We start from the raw sequence: 16144 nt of genomic DNA on the forward strand, positions 1-16144 counted from the left end.
TCACAAGCATGCAGTGCCCCAGGAGGCCAGAAGAGGGCATCCGATCCCCTGGAATCGGAGTTACAAACGGCTGTGATCGCCATCGAACCCTGGTCCTCCGGGAGAACGCTGGGGCTCCTAACGGCTGAGCCCAGTCTCCACAACCCACCCTCCGTGCTTTTTAAGACTCTGAGGGCTTGGGGACTGAGCTCGGAGTCCCTGAGGCCCCTTCCATGCCTAGCACTGCATGGGCGCTTCGGGGCGGCTCACTCTTGGGACCCAGCGCTCAGGCAGGCACTGGCAGGAAGGTTGGAAGTTCGAGGCCACCTCCCGCCCGTGCTCCGCAGGCTACCCCGAGCCCTAGCTCCTCCCACCTAGAACCAGGAGGAGTAAAGGCGGAGTGGCGAGGACCGCAGGTGGGTTTCTCACGGCCGCAGGTGCTCCGTGCGGGTCGCGATGCTCGCCCGTGCACCTGGGGAGGGCTGGCTGCGCTCGTGCCGCGTTGCCAGGACACCTGAGCGGTTTGTTCTCCGATGCCGGGCGCTCCCACTCCGGCCCGGGCCGCGGGGTGAGGATAAGGGGTGCGTGACCGCCCCACGCGGGGCTCAGTGGCTCCGCCCAGCTCCGCAGCCCCCGCCACGCCCCTGCCCCCCTGGGTGGTTGAGTCTGCGCTGCCCACCCGCCCCACGCCACCCAGCCAGCCAGAGCGGGCGGGCCAGCGGAGGAGGAGGTGAGCCGAGGGGAGAGGGGACAGGGAGGGCGGAAGAGGGGAGGGACGGGGAGGGGAGAGGGGACGGGGAAGGCGGGGGAGGGACGGGGAGGGGAGAGGGGACGGGGAGGACGGGGGAGGGGAGGGACGGAGAGGGGTCCGGGAGGGAGAAGGGGGGGGGGTGAGAGGAGAAAGGGGAAGGATGGGGAGGGAGAAGGGGGGACAGGGAAGGACAGAGAGGGGCCGGGGAGGAAGAAAGGAGAGGGAAGGGAATAAGAGGGGGAAAGGGATGGAGAAAAGGGGAGAGGAGAGGGTAAGAGGAGGGGAGGGGTGAAAAGGTGGTGAAGGGGGAAGAGAGGGAGAGGGGGTGAGGAGGGAAAGGGGTGAAGGGGATGGCGGGGGCCCAGGGTGGCGTCCACCACTGCTGAGGGGGATAGGCGGGCTCTGCTGCCTCAGTTTCCTCCCTGCGCCGCGCTGGGTCCCTCCAGCCCTGAAGAGCGTCCAACCTCTGTGGTCTGCCCAGATACCACCACGGAGATGCCAGACGTGAAGGAGAGGGCGGCCCGAAAGCAGCCCGGCGCGGCAGAGGGCCCCTCCCGTGAGCCCCGCGCGGGACACCCCAGGGAGGACGCGAGCGGCGCCCAGGGCCACCGATCGCGTAGGTCCAACTGCCGCGGGACCTCGGCCGCCCCCAACCCACCCCTCCCCCGTAAGCACCGAGCAGCCGGCGTGGTACCCCCGGTGCCCCGAGCCCCGCGGATGCTCGCCGGGGTCGCGCATGGGGCACCGTCTCCAGCCACCCCGGGGGACCCCGAGCTCGCCCGGGCGGTGGGTTTGTGGGCTTTAGGGCAAGGTAAGCCTCCCGGGGACCCTGGCTTCAGATGTTGCAGGGTTGCCCGTGGGTTGCCCGTGGGTTGCCCGTGGGTTGCCCTGGGTTGCCCGTGGGTTGCCCGTGAGTTGCCCGTGACGCTCTGCAGTTAGTGTGGCCACGCGGGGTCGCTGCTGCTTAACAAAATGACTTGAGACAAAACGCAGGTGCGCGGGAGTTTGTTCATCAGTAAGTAGGAAGTTGGGGCGAGCGGGGTTCCTGAAAGTCGGGGCTTGGCAGCGGCAGTTCCCACAGGGGTTGTTTTAAGACCATGGGTAAAATAACTCCGTGTGTAATCAAATTCCTGTATAAAATTTTTTTGAAGTGTGTGTGTATTAGGTTTGCTTTGTTGTCTTGCAGTTTTCTTTTTTGGGGCGATCTGGATTTTTAAGAATCTTATTTTAGTCACACGTTCTCTCTGCTCCTGGACCCCCTCCTGGTTGCCCCGAATGTCAGGCCTCTTGTGGAGAGCGTCCCTGTGGAACTTGTGGCCACTTCGTTCTTGCTGCGGCCGCGGTAGCTCGGCCTCTCTTTAAAGTTTGCTTTTACCTCTCGTTTAGCAGTAACGAGTTAAGTCTGTTTACATATTTGATTGCGTTTTATTTTTCTTTCTTGTTTTTTGTTTTTTTGAGACAGGGTTTCTCTGTATAGTCTTGGCTGTCCTGGACTCGCTTTGTAGACCGGGCTGGCTTTGAACTCACAAAGATCCGCCTGCTTCTGCCTCCCGAGTGTTGGGATTAAAGGTGTGCGCCACCATGCCCGGCCATATTTGATTGCGTTGCACCAGACATTTTGGCTGGAATAATTCAGAAGTGCTGCAAAAATGAAGGGAACAGTGTCACTTCACCTTTTTTTTTTTTTTTTTTTTAAAGATTTATTTATGTGGGAGAGTGTTTTACCTGGATATATGTCTGCACATCTTGTGTGTTCAGAGCGTCAGGTCCTCTGGTGCTGGGTCACACATGTTTGTGAGTGCCAGCCATGAACCAGTCCATGTGGGAGGAAAGCCAATAGCTTACCCGCTCAGCCGTGTCTCCAGTATCTACTTTACTTTACCTTTAAAAAAAAGATTTTATTTATTATGTATACAGTGCTCTCCTGCATGTACACCTGCAGGCCAGAACAGGGCACCAGATCCCAGTAGAGTTTTGGGTGACTATTCAGGTAGAAAACTGTCTCTGTCATCTTTTCATTTGGAAAGCTACTAACCTGCACTCCTGAGATACTCAGGTAATCAAGTTTACTCCTTCTCAAGTGTCTGAGGGAGTTGAAGACCAGGCAGCTTAGTTTTACAGTGAAGCTTAATTGTTTAGAGGTTAAGATGTTTTTAGGTCTAGATAGGTGTTCTAAGTTGATAATGACAATATGTGATGGAGACTGATTTACATTCAGAAATTTAGATGCACCAAGATAGGAAAGATGTCTTCTTCAAGGCTGTCAAATACAAGTAGCCAAAACTAAGAATGTAACATTTATGTAATTCCTGATTGTGCCATGGTTCTTCTTGCCATAGGTAATCTATTGTATATATGTGTAATAACGTAAATGTATATGTACAAAAATAAAATAATTAAAAAAGAAAAAAAATTATTTATTTATAGAGCAGTGTTTTTGCCTGCATGTGTGCCTGCATGCCAGAAGAGGGCAGCAGACCTCTTTCTAGATGGCTGTGAGCCACCATTTGGTTGCCGGGAATTGAACTCAAGACCTCTGAAGAGCAGACAGCGCTCCTAACCTCTGAGCCACCTCTCCAGCCCAAGCTGTGGTCTTTAATGCTAAATCTTTGTTGAACATTTTACTTATCTATGAAATCCTAAAACCTGCGCCCTACTATCTTAGAAAACCAAGTAGCATTGGTGCTGCACATGAGTGCCTGTGTGCTGACTGTAGGAAAGCCCCCCTGGGCGCTTCAGAGGCGCAAGGAGAAAACCCTCTCAGCAAGCGAGAGCTGGCTCATTTTGTTTCTTTGCCAACCACAAGTTGTTTCCTTGTAGCTTTGTGACTTTTTTCCCTAAGACAACTTTGTCTTTTAATGGGCCCCATTTCCTGCCTTGCCCCTGACTCCTCCGTGCATTTCCAGCGCGCCCCTGGGGAAGTCCGAGTGCCTGGCATGGTGAGTGGACTCTGAGATAACCTTGGGCCTACAGACGAGTGACCCTGAATAGAGTCAGGCTCGTGTGGGTCGGCCGATGTCCACCCAGGAGTCCTTCCAATTACAGGTCTGACGGACAGAGGCCATGAAGTCTCCAAGCTCGACGGCCACTTGGAAGAGAAGAGTCTGTCTTCCAGCAGGTACTGGCTTTTCTATTGTCTCCATCTGGCTCCCTGACATCATCACTCTAGGGGCTGGGGAGACGACTTAGTGGGCAGAGACGCTTGCCAAGCCTGAGGAGTTGAGTTTAACCCCTGGGGCCCAGGTGTGTTCCTCCCCAATAAACAATAAACTCAACTGTGTGTGACGTCACACACACACACACCTATAATCCTAGCAGGCAGATTTCTGAGGTGGAGACCAGCCTTGTCTACATAGTGTGTTGCAGGCCAGCCAGGGAGGCCCTCTCTCAAACAAGCAAAGAAAAAAAAAAATGCCAATGTATGTCTCCTTGAAAAGTGTGTTGACTGCCGGGCGTGGTGGTGCACGCCTTTAATCCCAGCACTTGGGAGGCAGAGGCAGGTGGATTGCTGTGAGTTTGAGGCCAGCCTGGTCTACAAAGTGAGTCCAGGACAGCCAAGGCTACACAGAGAAAACCCTGTCTCAAAAAAACAAAAACAAAACAAAACAAAAATGTACAGTCCAAACACAGAATGCCTTTTGCCCACCTAATGTTTAAATTTAGTTCTCTGCATGTGGGTGTCAATTTATTCTAACAGTGTTTGTTGAAAGGATTTTCCTTTCTGTATTGAATTATTGTCTTGTATTTGTTGTTGTTGTTTTGTTTAGACAGGGCCTCAGATAGCCCAGGCTGGTCCTCTTACCACTGCCTCTTAAGTGTGGAGATTATTTTAATTTTTTTTTTTTTTTTTTTTTTTTTTTTGGTTTTTTGAGACAGGGTTTCTCTGTGTAGCCCTCAATGTCCTGGGCTCACTTTGTAGACCAGGCTGCCCTCGAACTCACAGCGATCTGCCTGCCTCGACCTCCCGAGTGCTGGAATGCCACCACACTAGGTTGAGCCCATTTATTTATTTATTTTTTAAAGATTTAAGTATACAGTGTTTTGCCTGCATGTGCACCTACACACCAGAAGAGGGCACCAGATCACATTATAGACGGTTGTGAGCCACCATGTGGTTGCTGGGAATTGAACTCAGGACCTTTTGAAGAGCAGACAGTGCTCTTAACCTCTGAGCCATCGCTCCAGCCCTGAGCCAGTTTATTTTAAGCCTGATTGGTTTGGAGGAGTCTGCTACATTCAAGTGTTTAAAAAAAAAAAAAAAAAAAAAAAGAGCAGGGGTGGGGAGTGAATATTTCCCTGGATTTTATGGGTGAAAGAAGACAGTGACGAACCTTTGGCTGTGTGCATCACTGCGTGCACACACACACAGTTGGCAAGTCACACATGTAAGGCAAGGCTCACCACTAGATTTGGGCTTGCTTCTGTTTTTGAGGGTGCCTTGACATCGCAGCAGCCCTCAGTGAGTCGGCCCAGCCGCACCCCATGCCTTGCTCCTGGTGTTCTCTTTGGGGCTTAGATTCCGAGCCTGGAACGTTTTCTCGCAGAGTGAGTTTTCTGTGTGTCTGCTCTCCTTGTAGCCTGGAAGCCACTGGCAAGGAGACGATGCCCAGCGACTTCTGGGAACACCTGAAAGAGCAGCTGTCAGCTGTGCCCCCGGACTTCAGCTGTGCGCTTGACCTTCTGAAGGAGATCAAGGAGGTGAGTGAGCCGTCTTCACCTGGAGAAGGGAGGTCCTGAGGCCAGCTCTGCCTCCCAAGCGAGTGCTGGGATTAAAGTTAAGATTTATTTTTATTCTCAGCACGTGGGAGGCAGAGGCAGAGGCAGGCAGATCTCTGAGTTTGAGTCCAGCCTGATCTACAGAGTGAGTTTCAGGGCTACACATAAAAACCCTGTCTTTGAAAAAAAAACACAGAGGAGCTTAATCTAATTTAGTTGGAGGGTGTCTGTCTGCAGTGTTGTTTTTTGGAGTGTAGGAACAGAGGAGGGGAGCTGTCCCCTTGAATGGTCCCTTCTGCCCCAGAAGCAGTGGGGAGCCCAGCGACGCCAGCGATCCAAGGCCTGGCCTTGAAAGAGGATTAAAGCGATGCTTGATTTACAATTCACACGAAAGCGCCCCGCGAACCTCTGGTAATATTTCAATCCACATTTCAAGGGAAGGGGCCTTAAAATAGCGGCCTAAATTGTTCTGCAGTGGCCCGGACACTCCTTCATGCATTTTATGACACCGAGGGCTTTTTCTCTTTGCAACCTCACCTCCCCCACCCAACCAGTGTTCTGAAGTGTAACTAAAACTTGTTCTTAAGTTAAAACACACACACACACACACACACACAAAAAAAAATATAAGTAAATAAAAGTATTTTTGCCAGGTGTGGTGGCGCACGCCTTTAATCCCAGCACTCGGGAGGCAGAGGCAGGAGGATTGCTGTGAGTTTGAGGCCAGCCTGGTCTACAGAGTGAGTCCAGGACAGCCAAGCCTACACATAGAAACCTTGTCTCGAAAAAAATAAAACCAAAAAAATATATAAATGAATAAAAAGTATTTTTATTTTATGGGTATCGAGTTTTGCCTGCATGTGTATCTGGGCACCATATGCATGCAGTGCCCAGGGAGGCCAGAAGAGGGCACTAAAGCCCCCAGTCTGGAGTTATAGGTACGTGTGAGTAAGTACTGGGAGCTGAACCTAAGAACTCTTTTTTTCTTTTTTTTTTTTTTTTTTTTTTTTTTTTTTGGTTTTTCGAGACAGGGTTTCTCTGTGTAGCCTTGGCTGTCCTGGACTCACTTTGTAGACCAGGCTGGCCTCGAACTCACGGTGATCCACCTGCCTCTGCCTCCCGAGTGCTGGGATTAAAGGCGTGCGCCACCACGCCCGGCTCCTCTTTTTTTCTTTTAAAGATATATATATTTATTTATTTATTTATTTATTTATTTATTTATTATATGTATACGGTGTTCTGCCTGCATGTGTACACACGCATACCAGAAGAGGGCACCAGATCTCATTATAGATGGTTGTGAGCCACCATGTGGTTGCTGGGAATTGAACTCAGGACCTCTGGAAGAGCAGTCAGTGCCCTTAACCATTGAGCTATGACTTGTGAGCCTTGTCTCCACTCTGCTTGCGTTCCATGTGCTCTGTGGAACCCTTGGCTCTGTTACCTTAGCATGCCATGTCCGCAGCAACCTCTTGGTCACCAACAGACAGGCTGGGGTGTGTGTAAAAGGTTGACTGCTGGGGAAAAGGTATCACCGAGCAGATCGATACTGTCTTCTGTCTGGCCTGGCAGATCCTGTTGTCACTGCTGCTGCCACGCCAGAGCCGCCTGAGGAGCGAGATCGAGGAGGCTCTGGACATGGACTACCTCCAGCAGCAAGCGGACTGTGGGGACCTGAATGTCACCCACCTCTCTAAGTACATTCTCAACATGATGGTCTTGCTGTGCGCCCCGGTCCGGGATGAGGCCGTCCAGAGACTGGAAACCATTGCGGATCCCGTCCGGCTGCTGAGGTATGACGCTTGATGACAGTCCCCTAGCCTGCCCGGGCTCCCAGCTGGGCAGGGCTGGCGGATGCTGGGGTGGCCCTGGTCTTGGCAGGCCTCCCTGGCCTGCTTGTTTTAGTCTTCCCTGGCCTGTTTACACTTTTCCATCAAGGACCCTTGGGTCGTCGTCCATAACTTAACATGACTGTAGACAGAACCAAGGGTGTGAACCATCCCTCCCCAACCGGTTCACACGCTGTGGGGGACGGTGGCAGGTCTTTCTGAGTGTGTTCAAGTAAAAATTCAAAGATGGGGCTGGATTGATGGCTCACAGGTTGAAAGCACTGACTGCTCTCCCAGAGGTCCTGAGTTCAGTTTCCAGCAACCACATGGTGGCCCACAGACATCTATAATGTGATCTGATACCGTCTTTCTTGCCTGCAGTTGTACATGCAGGCAGAACACTGTATACATAATAAATAAATAAATAATGCTTTTTAAAAAATAAAATTCAAAGACAGCACCACTCCTGGCCTGACTGGAGAGTCACCACTTAGATGTTGGCTTCGGCTCACAGCTGCTGTTTCTTCCCTAGAGCCTTGCCCTGTGGCCCTTGCAGGCCTTGACATCTTGGCACTAACCTCTTTGGCCCCTCCCATCGGTGGGCCCCTCCCTGTGCGCTGCCTTAGCCAGCTCTCAGCAGGAGAAAGGGACTTGGTTCTTTTCTGACCTGCCCCCCCCCCCCCCGACTCCTCCTCGTGGGCCCTGGCCTTGGCTGGTTGTCCTTCGGAGCATGGCGTGCCTCAGTGGTCCCTCTGGGGTTCTCCTTTTGTGCGTTAGGGGGATCTTCCAAGTCCTGGGACTCATGAAGAGGGACATGGTGAACTACACCATCCACAGCCTCCAGCCCCAGCTGCAGGAGCATTCCATCCAGTTTGAGCGGGCTCAGTTCCAGGAGCGTCTCAACAAGGAGCCTAGTACGTGTGACGTGTGACATATGATATGACATGCGGGCAGAGGAGGGCGCAGCCTTGCTCCTAACCTTCCTGAAGGGACAAAGAGGTGGGGAAGGAGCCAGGCTCCTTAACCAGGAGCATATGCTTTTTACGTTGAAATGTGGTGACTTACTTTAGTTTTTTTGAGATATACGGTCTCACTCTTTACCCTTGGCCATTCTGAAACTCGTTATGTAGTTCAGGCTGGCCCCAAAGTCACAGCAGTGCTCCTGTGGGCACCACCAGGCTCAACAGGAACAGTACTGGCTAGAGAGAATGCCCCAAGGCCCTGGAGGTCAGAAGCTTGCACACACCTCCTCCTGTTGCAGATCTCCTGGACCACACCACCAAGTGGCTCACCCAAGCAGCTGCAGAGCTCACTAGCTCCACAGCAAGTTGCCATGACTCCCCGGACTCCACCAGCGCAGCTCCCAGTGACGCGGATGCCCCAGAGCCACTCAGTCCTGCGATGGTGCTGTCCCAGGGCTTCTTGAACCTCCTCATGTGGGACCCTGGGGATGACGAGTTCCCTGAGGTAGGAGTGGGGGCGTTTTCCTTGTTTTCAGCCTTGAGCTCTGGCCAGAACCCCTCTGATGCCACCACTACCCCCCCCCCCCCCGCATCCCCAGACTCTGCTGCCAGACAGAGCTCGGCTACAGGAGCTGGAGTCACAGCTGAGCCAGCTCACCATCCTGGCCTCCGTCCTGCTGGTGGCCAGCAGCTTCTCTGGCAGTGTTCTGTTCGGCTCGCCTCAGTTTGTGGATAAACTGAAACGAATAACTAAGTCCCTGGTGGAGGACTTCAACTCCAGGTGAGCTGCAGACGTCTTTTTAAAAGGATTGGGAGCCAGGCGTGGTGGCGCGCGCCTTTAATCCCAGCACTCGGGAGGCAGAGGCAGGCGGATCTCTGTGAGTTCGAGGCCAGCCTGGTCTACAGAGTGAGTCCAGGACAGCCAAGACTACACAGAGAAAACCTTTCTCAAAAGAACAACAACAACAACAACAACAAAAAAATCAACCCAAAAAACAAAACAAAAAACAAAAAACTTGTTCCTTTAAAAAATAAAAAATAAGTAAAATAAAATAAAAGGGTTGGAAGGAAGGGTAGTAGGGTGGTGGCCTAGTTGGTGAGGAGCTTAGCCTACCAAGTGTGAAGACTGCATGTATCCCCAATATACTTGGAAAAAAGCCAGGCATGAGTTGTCTGTGGTTGCACACCTTTAATCCCAGCACTCAGGAGGCAGAAACATGCGGGTCTCTATGAGTTCACAGCCAGCTAGAACTGTGTAGAGACTCTGAGGAAGAAGCAACATCGCCTGCGGACACCCCCACCCCACCCCGTGGGCGCACACAAACGTAGATGGTGCAGAGCATCCTGAGTACTGGCAGGTCATGAGTTACTATCTCACCACAGGCCACAGTGAGAGAGGCCCTCTGGAACCATCTACAGTGTCAGCTTATTTCTGTAGTGATACTGGGGCTTGCGTGGGGGGGGGGGGGAGGGAGGAGAACTTTCCAGAAAGGGCGCTGTGCGAGCCCTTGAGCTTCCAGGGCTGCCTCTCGCTGTGTGGGTGATGGTGCCGGCCAGCGCCTAGCAGTAGCCTTGACTGTACACGTGCTGAGCTGCAGCTGATGTCGACAGAGGGGACAGAAGACGCAGCACATTTGGGCAAGGGGTGTAGCTGAGGCCACGGCCTTGATCCCGGCTCAAAGAACACAAGTGACAGGGTGTGACGCTGGGGAAAGGTCTTTGTAAAGCCACATTCAGGTGTGTCCTAGGGACAGCAAGGCTGTCCTTCAGTGCTAAGAGGTTTTGTTTTTTGTTGTTTTTTTTTTCCCTCAGTACACAGCACCATTTACAGAGATAGCTGGTGTTGGGAGGGAATCGTGGGGGTGTTGGACCTATCTGTCCGCCTTTGGCGCTGACGGGAGGAGGGCAGAGTGAGAGGCGGGACTGGAACCTTCCCCAAGTCCTTGGCCTCTTTTGCCTGAGGCTCCCTGGTGGTTTCTGTGCTTCTGCAGAGGCTACCTACCAGGGTGCCGGTTTACCTCTGCTGTCCTACCGGGGTGCCTGGCTAACCCTGCTCTCCTACTGGGGTGCCAACTAACCTCTGTCGTGGTCTAGCCCTGAGGAGGTGATGCACACTGTGACTGAGCAGGTGACCCAGGAAATCCACCAGAGCCTCAAGAATATGGGCCTTGCTGCTTTGAGCAGCGACAACACGGAGTCCCTGATAGGGCAGCTACAGAACATTGCCAAGAAGGAAAACTGTGTCCGCAGCGTCATTGGTGAGCGCGCCCGCCCACCCGCCCGCCCACGGGTGGTGCAGGTGCTGGGGGTGGGGGCGGTACAGCCATGGATACCGGTTTCCAGGTTGAAACTATACTCCTTTCCAGTCAAAGATGGACTCACTCTGGTCCTATGGGAGGCCTACACACAGGAGTGCTGTCCACCCAACCTGTGAGTCATGCCACTCACTGCTGTTTCTCTGTGTGCTGTCTACACACAGCCCCCCCCGCCCCCCCCCCCCCGTGTCCCCGCCAGCAGGAAACCCACTGGGTTAGCTCAGAGAGCCTTTCTCTGCAGCACGGGCCCCAGCCCCGTGTTTCAACCTGGCCAACTGATTCCCAGCTTCAAGTCACCAGCAGAATCAGTTGAAGAGTTCCTCAACACCAAGTCTTAGATCGAACAGTGTAGCCCAGGTTGTCCCAGAACACCATATGTAACTCAGGCTGGCCTTGCTCCTGCTATTTCCCCTTGCCCCTGGCTCTTGGGTACTGGGATTACAGGTGTGAGCCACACCCTGATGCGAAACAGTGTCCAGTACTTAGAGGCCCAGGAAGCCAGTGCCCGTGAGAACGAGTGGGCAGGTTCTCATTTGTGAGAGTGGCTCAGAGCGGCAGAGTGGGGGCCCCACCGCTCAGCCCGGCTGGTTTCTGTTCCTTCTCCTCCTGCTCAGATCAGCGCATCCACTTGTTTCTCAAGTGCTGCTTGGTTCTGGGCGTGCAGCGCTCCCTCCTGGACCTCCCCGGAGGCCTCACCCTGATTGAAGCGGAGCTGGCAGAACTGGGCCAGAAGTTTGTCAGCCTGACGTCTCACAATCAGCAGGTGTTTGGCCCTTACTACACAGACATCTTGAAAACGCTTGGCTCCCCTGCCCAGACTCTGACAACGAAAGTGGGGTCTCTCTGAGGGCGTCGTCAGCTTCGAGCCCTGGCATCACGGACCCGGGAGAGAGGCCCTGGGTGTTCCTGAGGTGGCATCGCCACTGAGCCGCAGAGCAGTGAGTCCCCTCTGCCCCCTGCAGCCAGCACAGCTTGTAAACACCAACTGGCCCAAACCCGCTCCCTAATAAACTCCTGAACAGCAATCCGAGGCCAGGCCCTGTGACTCCGCAGTGCTTCCCTCTCCGGCCTTGTGCCCCACCCCCCACCCCCACAGTGCGTGCAGGTGACAGATGACGGCCAAGATGCCCGGGTGCTCTGGTTGTGGTCAGCTAAGGGTAAACTGCTTTCCTGGAACCTTAGTGCTGCCCAGACAGCCAGGAGAGGACACTGAAGAGAGTCCCCTGGAGGCCTCAGGTGCTACAGCAGGAAGTCAGGGGACCGCAGGAGCCCCAGCCTCTTCCAGAGCAGGTACTGCAGGAAAATGATGTTGGCTGCCAGCAGCCCCTGTAGCCACCAGGCCCCATCTTCTCTCACTGCCTCAGGCTGACTAGAGTTGGGGCTGGGCCACTTAGCTCTGCTTAGCCCTGGCCCCATCCCCTGGTCCAGTTAGTTTTTCTGTGGTCTCATCACTAAACTGTAGAATACCCGCTCTGCGTGGCAATCATGCACGCGTGTGTGTGTGCACGTGTGTGCACTCAGATGGGAGCCGACTCTGTTTCCCCTCCCTCTGCCAGTGTGGGTGGTTGGGCCATGAGTGCCCCCTGCACCAGACCCACATCAAGTGGGGCACTGTGGGGAAGACTTGGGCTCACATGCCTTGCTGTCATGGTGGCTTACAAGCACACCAGTCCCAACCAGCTTTGTGAGGAAAGTGCGCTGTTCAGAGCTGGTCCTTTTGTAGAGAGGGATTTGTGTGTCTTCAAGCCAACACTGTCCCCCTTTCCAGGGGCTGGAAAGAGCTGAGGAAGACATAGTTTGGGGACAACACGGGGGTGTCTGAGATCTGTTGGCCGGAGTGTGTTTCTAACTGATAGCCTTGTTAGATCCGTGACCCAGTGTTCTCAGTCTTGTGACTGTACAGCCTCAGTGGAGGCCCAGGAAAGCGACGCGCTCAGACAAACAGGCTGCAGTTACTCGGTTCAGTTTCCAGAAGCGTACATTTCGGCTGGCAGGTGCCTTGGTCCATCACGATTTCATGATTGTCTGGAGTAACAGCCCACACCATACAAGTTTTGAATTTTTTTTCTCCATGTTCTCCCTGTGGAAGCAGCAGGAACCTCATCTCTACACAGCTAAAGCACCATTCTGTGTTGCCCGTGGGCTTGAGGGCATTTTTTGTTCCTTTGCTTGGAGACTCTCACTGTGTGGTCCTGGCTGTCCTGGAACTCACTCTGTAGACCAGGCAGGCCTATGAACCGGAGGCTCGCCTGCCTCTGCCTCACCAGGGCTGGGGTCCCAGGCATGCGTTTGAATTTTTAGGTGTGGTGGATATAGTGTTTCCACCCGTGATGGTTTCACCCGTGATATTGTACACACGCCATGACTTTAGATCCAGTTTCGTGACCACAAAAAGACGACAGTAGTCAGTTATCCCTACTCTCTCTCCTTTAAACCAGGCAGGTGGGGGCTGGAGAGATGGCTCAGAGGTTGAGAGTACTGACTGCGCCTCAAGAGGTCCTGAGTTCAATTCCCAGCAACCACATAGTGGCTCACAACCATCTATAGCCTCTTCTGGCATGCGGGCAGAGCAATGTATACATAATAATAAATAAATCTTTATTTAAAAAAAAACCCAGGCAGGGGGTGCTCAGCCCTCTGTCTCAGTGGGAGCTCTGTTTTATATAAACATTCCTTACTTGTGTGGTGGTCTGCCTGCGTGAGGAATGCAAACCAAGCTCTTGCATTGCCCACAGAGGATGATGACCTCTACAAGTGATGTTGCCAATGGTCGTGGGCTGCCGTGTGAGTGCTGGGACCTGAACTCGGGTCCTCTGCAAGAACAGCAAATGTTCTTAATCTCTGAGCCATTGCTCCAGACCCTACGTAAGTATTTTATATAAATGACGTTTTGTATATAGAAACATAGCATGTAGTTTTCTGATTGGCTTCTTTTTTCAGGGGAGGTTTGTTTATAGTTTTTGTTTTTGCTTTTTTGGTTTTTTCGCGACAGTTTCCTCTGTGTAGCCTTGGCTGTCCTGGAACTTGCTCTGTAGATCAGGCTAGCCTTGAACTCACAGAGATGTGCCTGCCTTTGCCTCCCAAGTGCTGGAATTACAGTGTGCACCACCATGCCCGGCTGCCAGTTATATTCTTGTTTTCAAGTTGATGTTAGCAGTGCCCAGGCTGGCTTTGAACCTGTAGTTAAGCCTCAGGCTCCAGAGTGCTAGGACTCTGCCCTGCCCAGCACTGTGATGGTGGGCCTGCGACGTGACAGCCAGTTTTTGGCCTTTCCAGTCCTGTGGTCCATATGTTTGTCCTTAAGCCAGTATACTAACCGTTTACTACAGCTTTGTAATTAGCTTTTGAAATTGAGAAGTGTGAATCTTCGGCTTGGCCTGTTTCCAGGACTAATTACTGTGATTATGTCCTGCGCCTTGGTAGATTTTCAGTGTTAGCCTGTCCATTGCTGCTACAGGTAGTTGAGAGTAAGTTAAAATTTTATTTAAATAGGAAAATGTATGTGGGCTGGGTGCGGTGGCGCACACCTTTAATCCCAGCACTTGGGAGGCAGAGGCAGGTGGATCGCTGTGAGTTCGAGGCCAGCCTGGCCTACAAAGTGAGTCGAGGACATGCGTGCAGTGTCTGAGGAGATGGGTCCAGGGCATCGGATTCCCGGGAACTGGAGTCGTAGATGGTTGTGAGCCACCATGGGTGTGCTGGGGATGGACCCAGGTCTTCAATAAGAGCAGCCAGTTCTTAACGACTGAGCCATCTCTCCAGCCCTTGTAGTTTGGATTACTAACAGGTGACTACACTGAGTGTATCTGAGGACTGTTCTCTCAGCACTGTTATGTATGGCCTTACACTGTACTCCCACCTTTTTAAATTTTAATTTTTTGGTCCTCCTGGAGACTGGACCTGTGTTTTGCCCTGGCTAGGCAAGCATGCCACGGCCGAGCTCCGCACCCCCCTAGCCCGTATGTTTTACAGATGTCACATGTCCTTGGCTCTGACTGTCCCAAGGTGTTTCTTCCGTGCTGCTGCAAGTGTAGAAGTGGGTGACTTCTGCTCCGCTGGTAACGTGCAGGGGTAGGCCTGTGGATCTTGCTCCCAAGCTTTGCTAGGTTAGGTGCACGCCCACGTGTGTGTGGAAAGTGATATGTTCTGCACAGGATCACGTGGGATTCCGGAATAAAAAGTTTGACATCTTCCTTTCCAGTTTGCCTCTATGCTGTCTTCTTGCCTGGCTGATTGGGTTAGGATCGGGTTAGGATTTGTAGTCTCGTGTTGAGAAGTGGTAGAGCACAGGCATCCTTTCCTTGCTCCTAATGGGGGGCTTTGGGGACTTTGGCTTGATTTTTTTTTTTTTTTTTTTTTTTTTTTTGTCTTTTCCTTTTATTTTCTTTTTTCTTCGTTTATTTATTTATTTATTTATTTTTGAGACAGGGCTGTCCTGTACTTGCTTTGTAGACCAGGTTGACCTTGAACTCACAGCGATCCACCTGCCTCTTCCTCCTAAGTGCTGGAATTAAAGGCGTGCACCATCACTGCCCAGCTGCCTTTCAGTTTTTCCGCTGTTGAGTTTGAGTGCTGGCTAGTTGTGTCTGGTGAGATGGACCCTCAGTTGAGAAGATGCTGCTTACAGATTGGCCAGTGAGGCATTTTCCTGATGATGAGTGACTGGATGCTTGGCTTTGGCTCAGCGGTCTGCGTGTGTGCTGGTGAATCGCGCTCGGTGCGTGTGGTTCTCCCTTAGAGGGCCACAGGGGCTTGAGCCGTTTGTCTCTGATGCTGGCGAGCAGGGCTTGAATAACCTCCAAAGGGCCAGTTAATGGCTGGTGCCCACTCACTGTACCCCTGAGAGGTCTTGGTCAGTAGGGGGTGCCCTGGGAGGGGTCATGGATGGCCTTGGTTCTGCAGGTGTAAAGGCTCGCTCCCGCTCATTCTGTGAGGTGACTGCTTGTGACATTGGTAGCGCATTTCCTCTGCTCGTCTTTGCTATAGGTTTTGACCGGTTTATTGAACTTTCTGGGGCTGCTCTGCTGTGTGTCACCGACTTTAGACTTTTTCCGTTTGGTTTCACTGCCCTTGCTCTGTACCTCACATCTTACTTTGTACCGGAAGACTGAACTCGTCTTTCCCCGTGTGCGGTTAAGTGCTACAGCCCTCTCCAGAAGCCACCGTCTTCGGCCCTCCCTGGAGAACCCTCTTCACCCTGCCTTATTTCCCACCTCACAGGCTGCTCCTCCATTCTGCTATTGATTTCTGCTTTGATTCTACCATGGTTGATACATTCTTTACAATTTTAAATCTGATTTTTTTTTTTGAGACTGGGTTTCTCTGGGTCACCATGGCTGTCCCGGACTCACTTTGTACACTACGGTGGCTTCGTTAAATCTGAATTTTTAAAGGCTTGTTTTGTGGCCTGGAGCCCTTTCTCTTGGTGTGTGGTTCATGGGCACTGGAGACAGAATGCATTCTGCTCTTGCTGGCTGGAGCAGCCTGGAAGTCTGAAGCCTACATCCTACTTTGATCAGTGGCTGGTAACAGGGTGTGGAGGTCTCCAGCAGTGTAGTTGCCCTTTAATGTTTGCTTGTTTGTTTGTTTATT

The 16144-nt window shown here is 52.6% G+C and overlaps 1 protein-coding gene across 1 annotated transcript; it reads left to right on the forward strand.

Annotated features, from left to right (window-relative positions):
• Positions 1 to 1082: 1082 nt before the first annotated feature.
• On the forward strand, positions 1083 to 11576 carry Tcp11 (t-complex 11). Its single transcript, XM_051152626.1, has 9 exons — positions 1083 to 1346; positions 3776 to 3848; positions 5308 to 5428; positions 7019 to 7239; positions 8053 to 8189; positions 8537 to 8742; positions 8837 to 9018; positions 10332 to 10495; positions 11167 to 11576. Exons 1-9 carry the CDS (start codon positions 1226 to 1228, stop codon positions 11397 to 11399), a joined length of 1458 nt encoding a protein of 485 aa, XP_051008583.1. The 5' UTR covers positions 1083 to 1225; the 3' UTR covers positions 11400 to 11576.
• The last annotated feature ends 4568 nt before the right edge of the window (positions 11577 to 16144 follow it).

The sequence above is a fragment of the Acomys russatus genome, chromosome 11 (genome assembly GCF_903995435.1).
Source record: "Acomys russatus chromosome 11, mAcoRus1.1, whole genome shotgun sequence".
In the NCBI taxonomy this organism is placed as follows: Eukaryota; Metazoa; Chordata; class Mammalia; order Rodentia; family Muridae; genus Acomys; species Acomys russatus.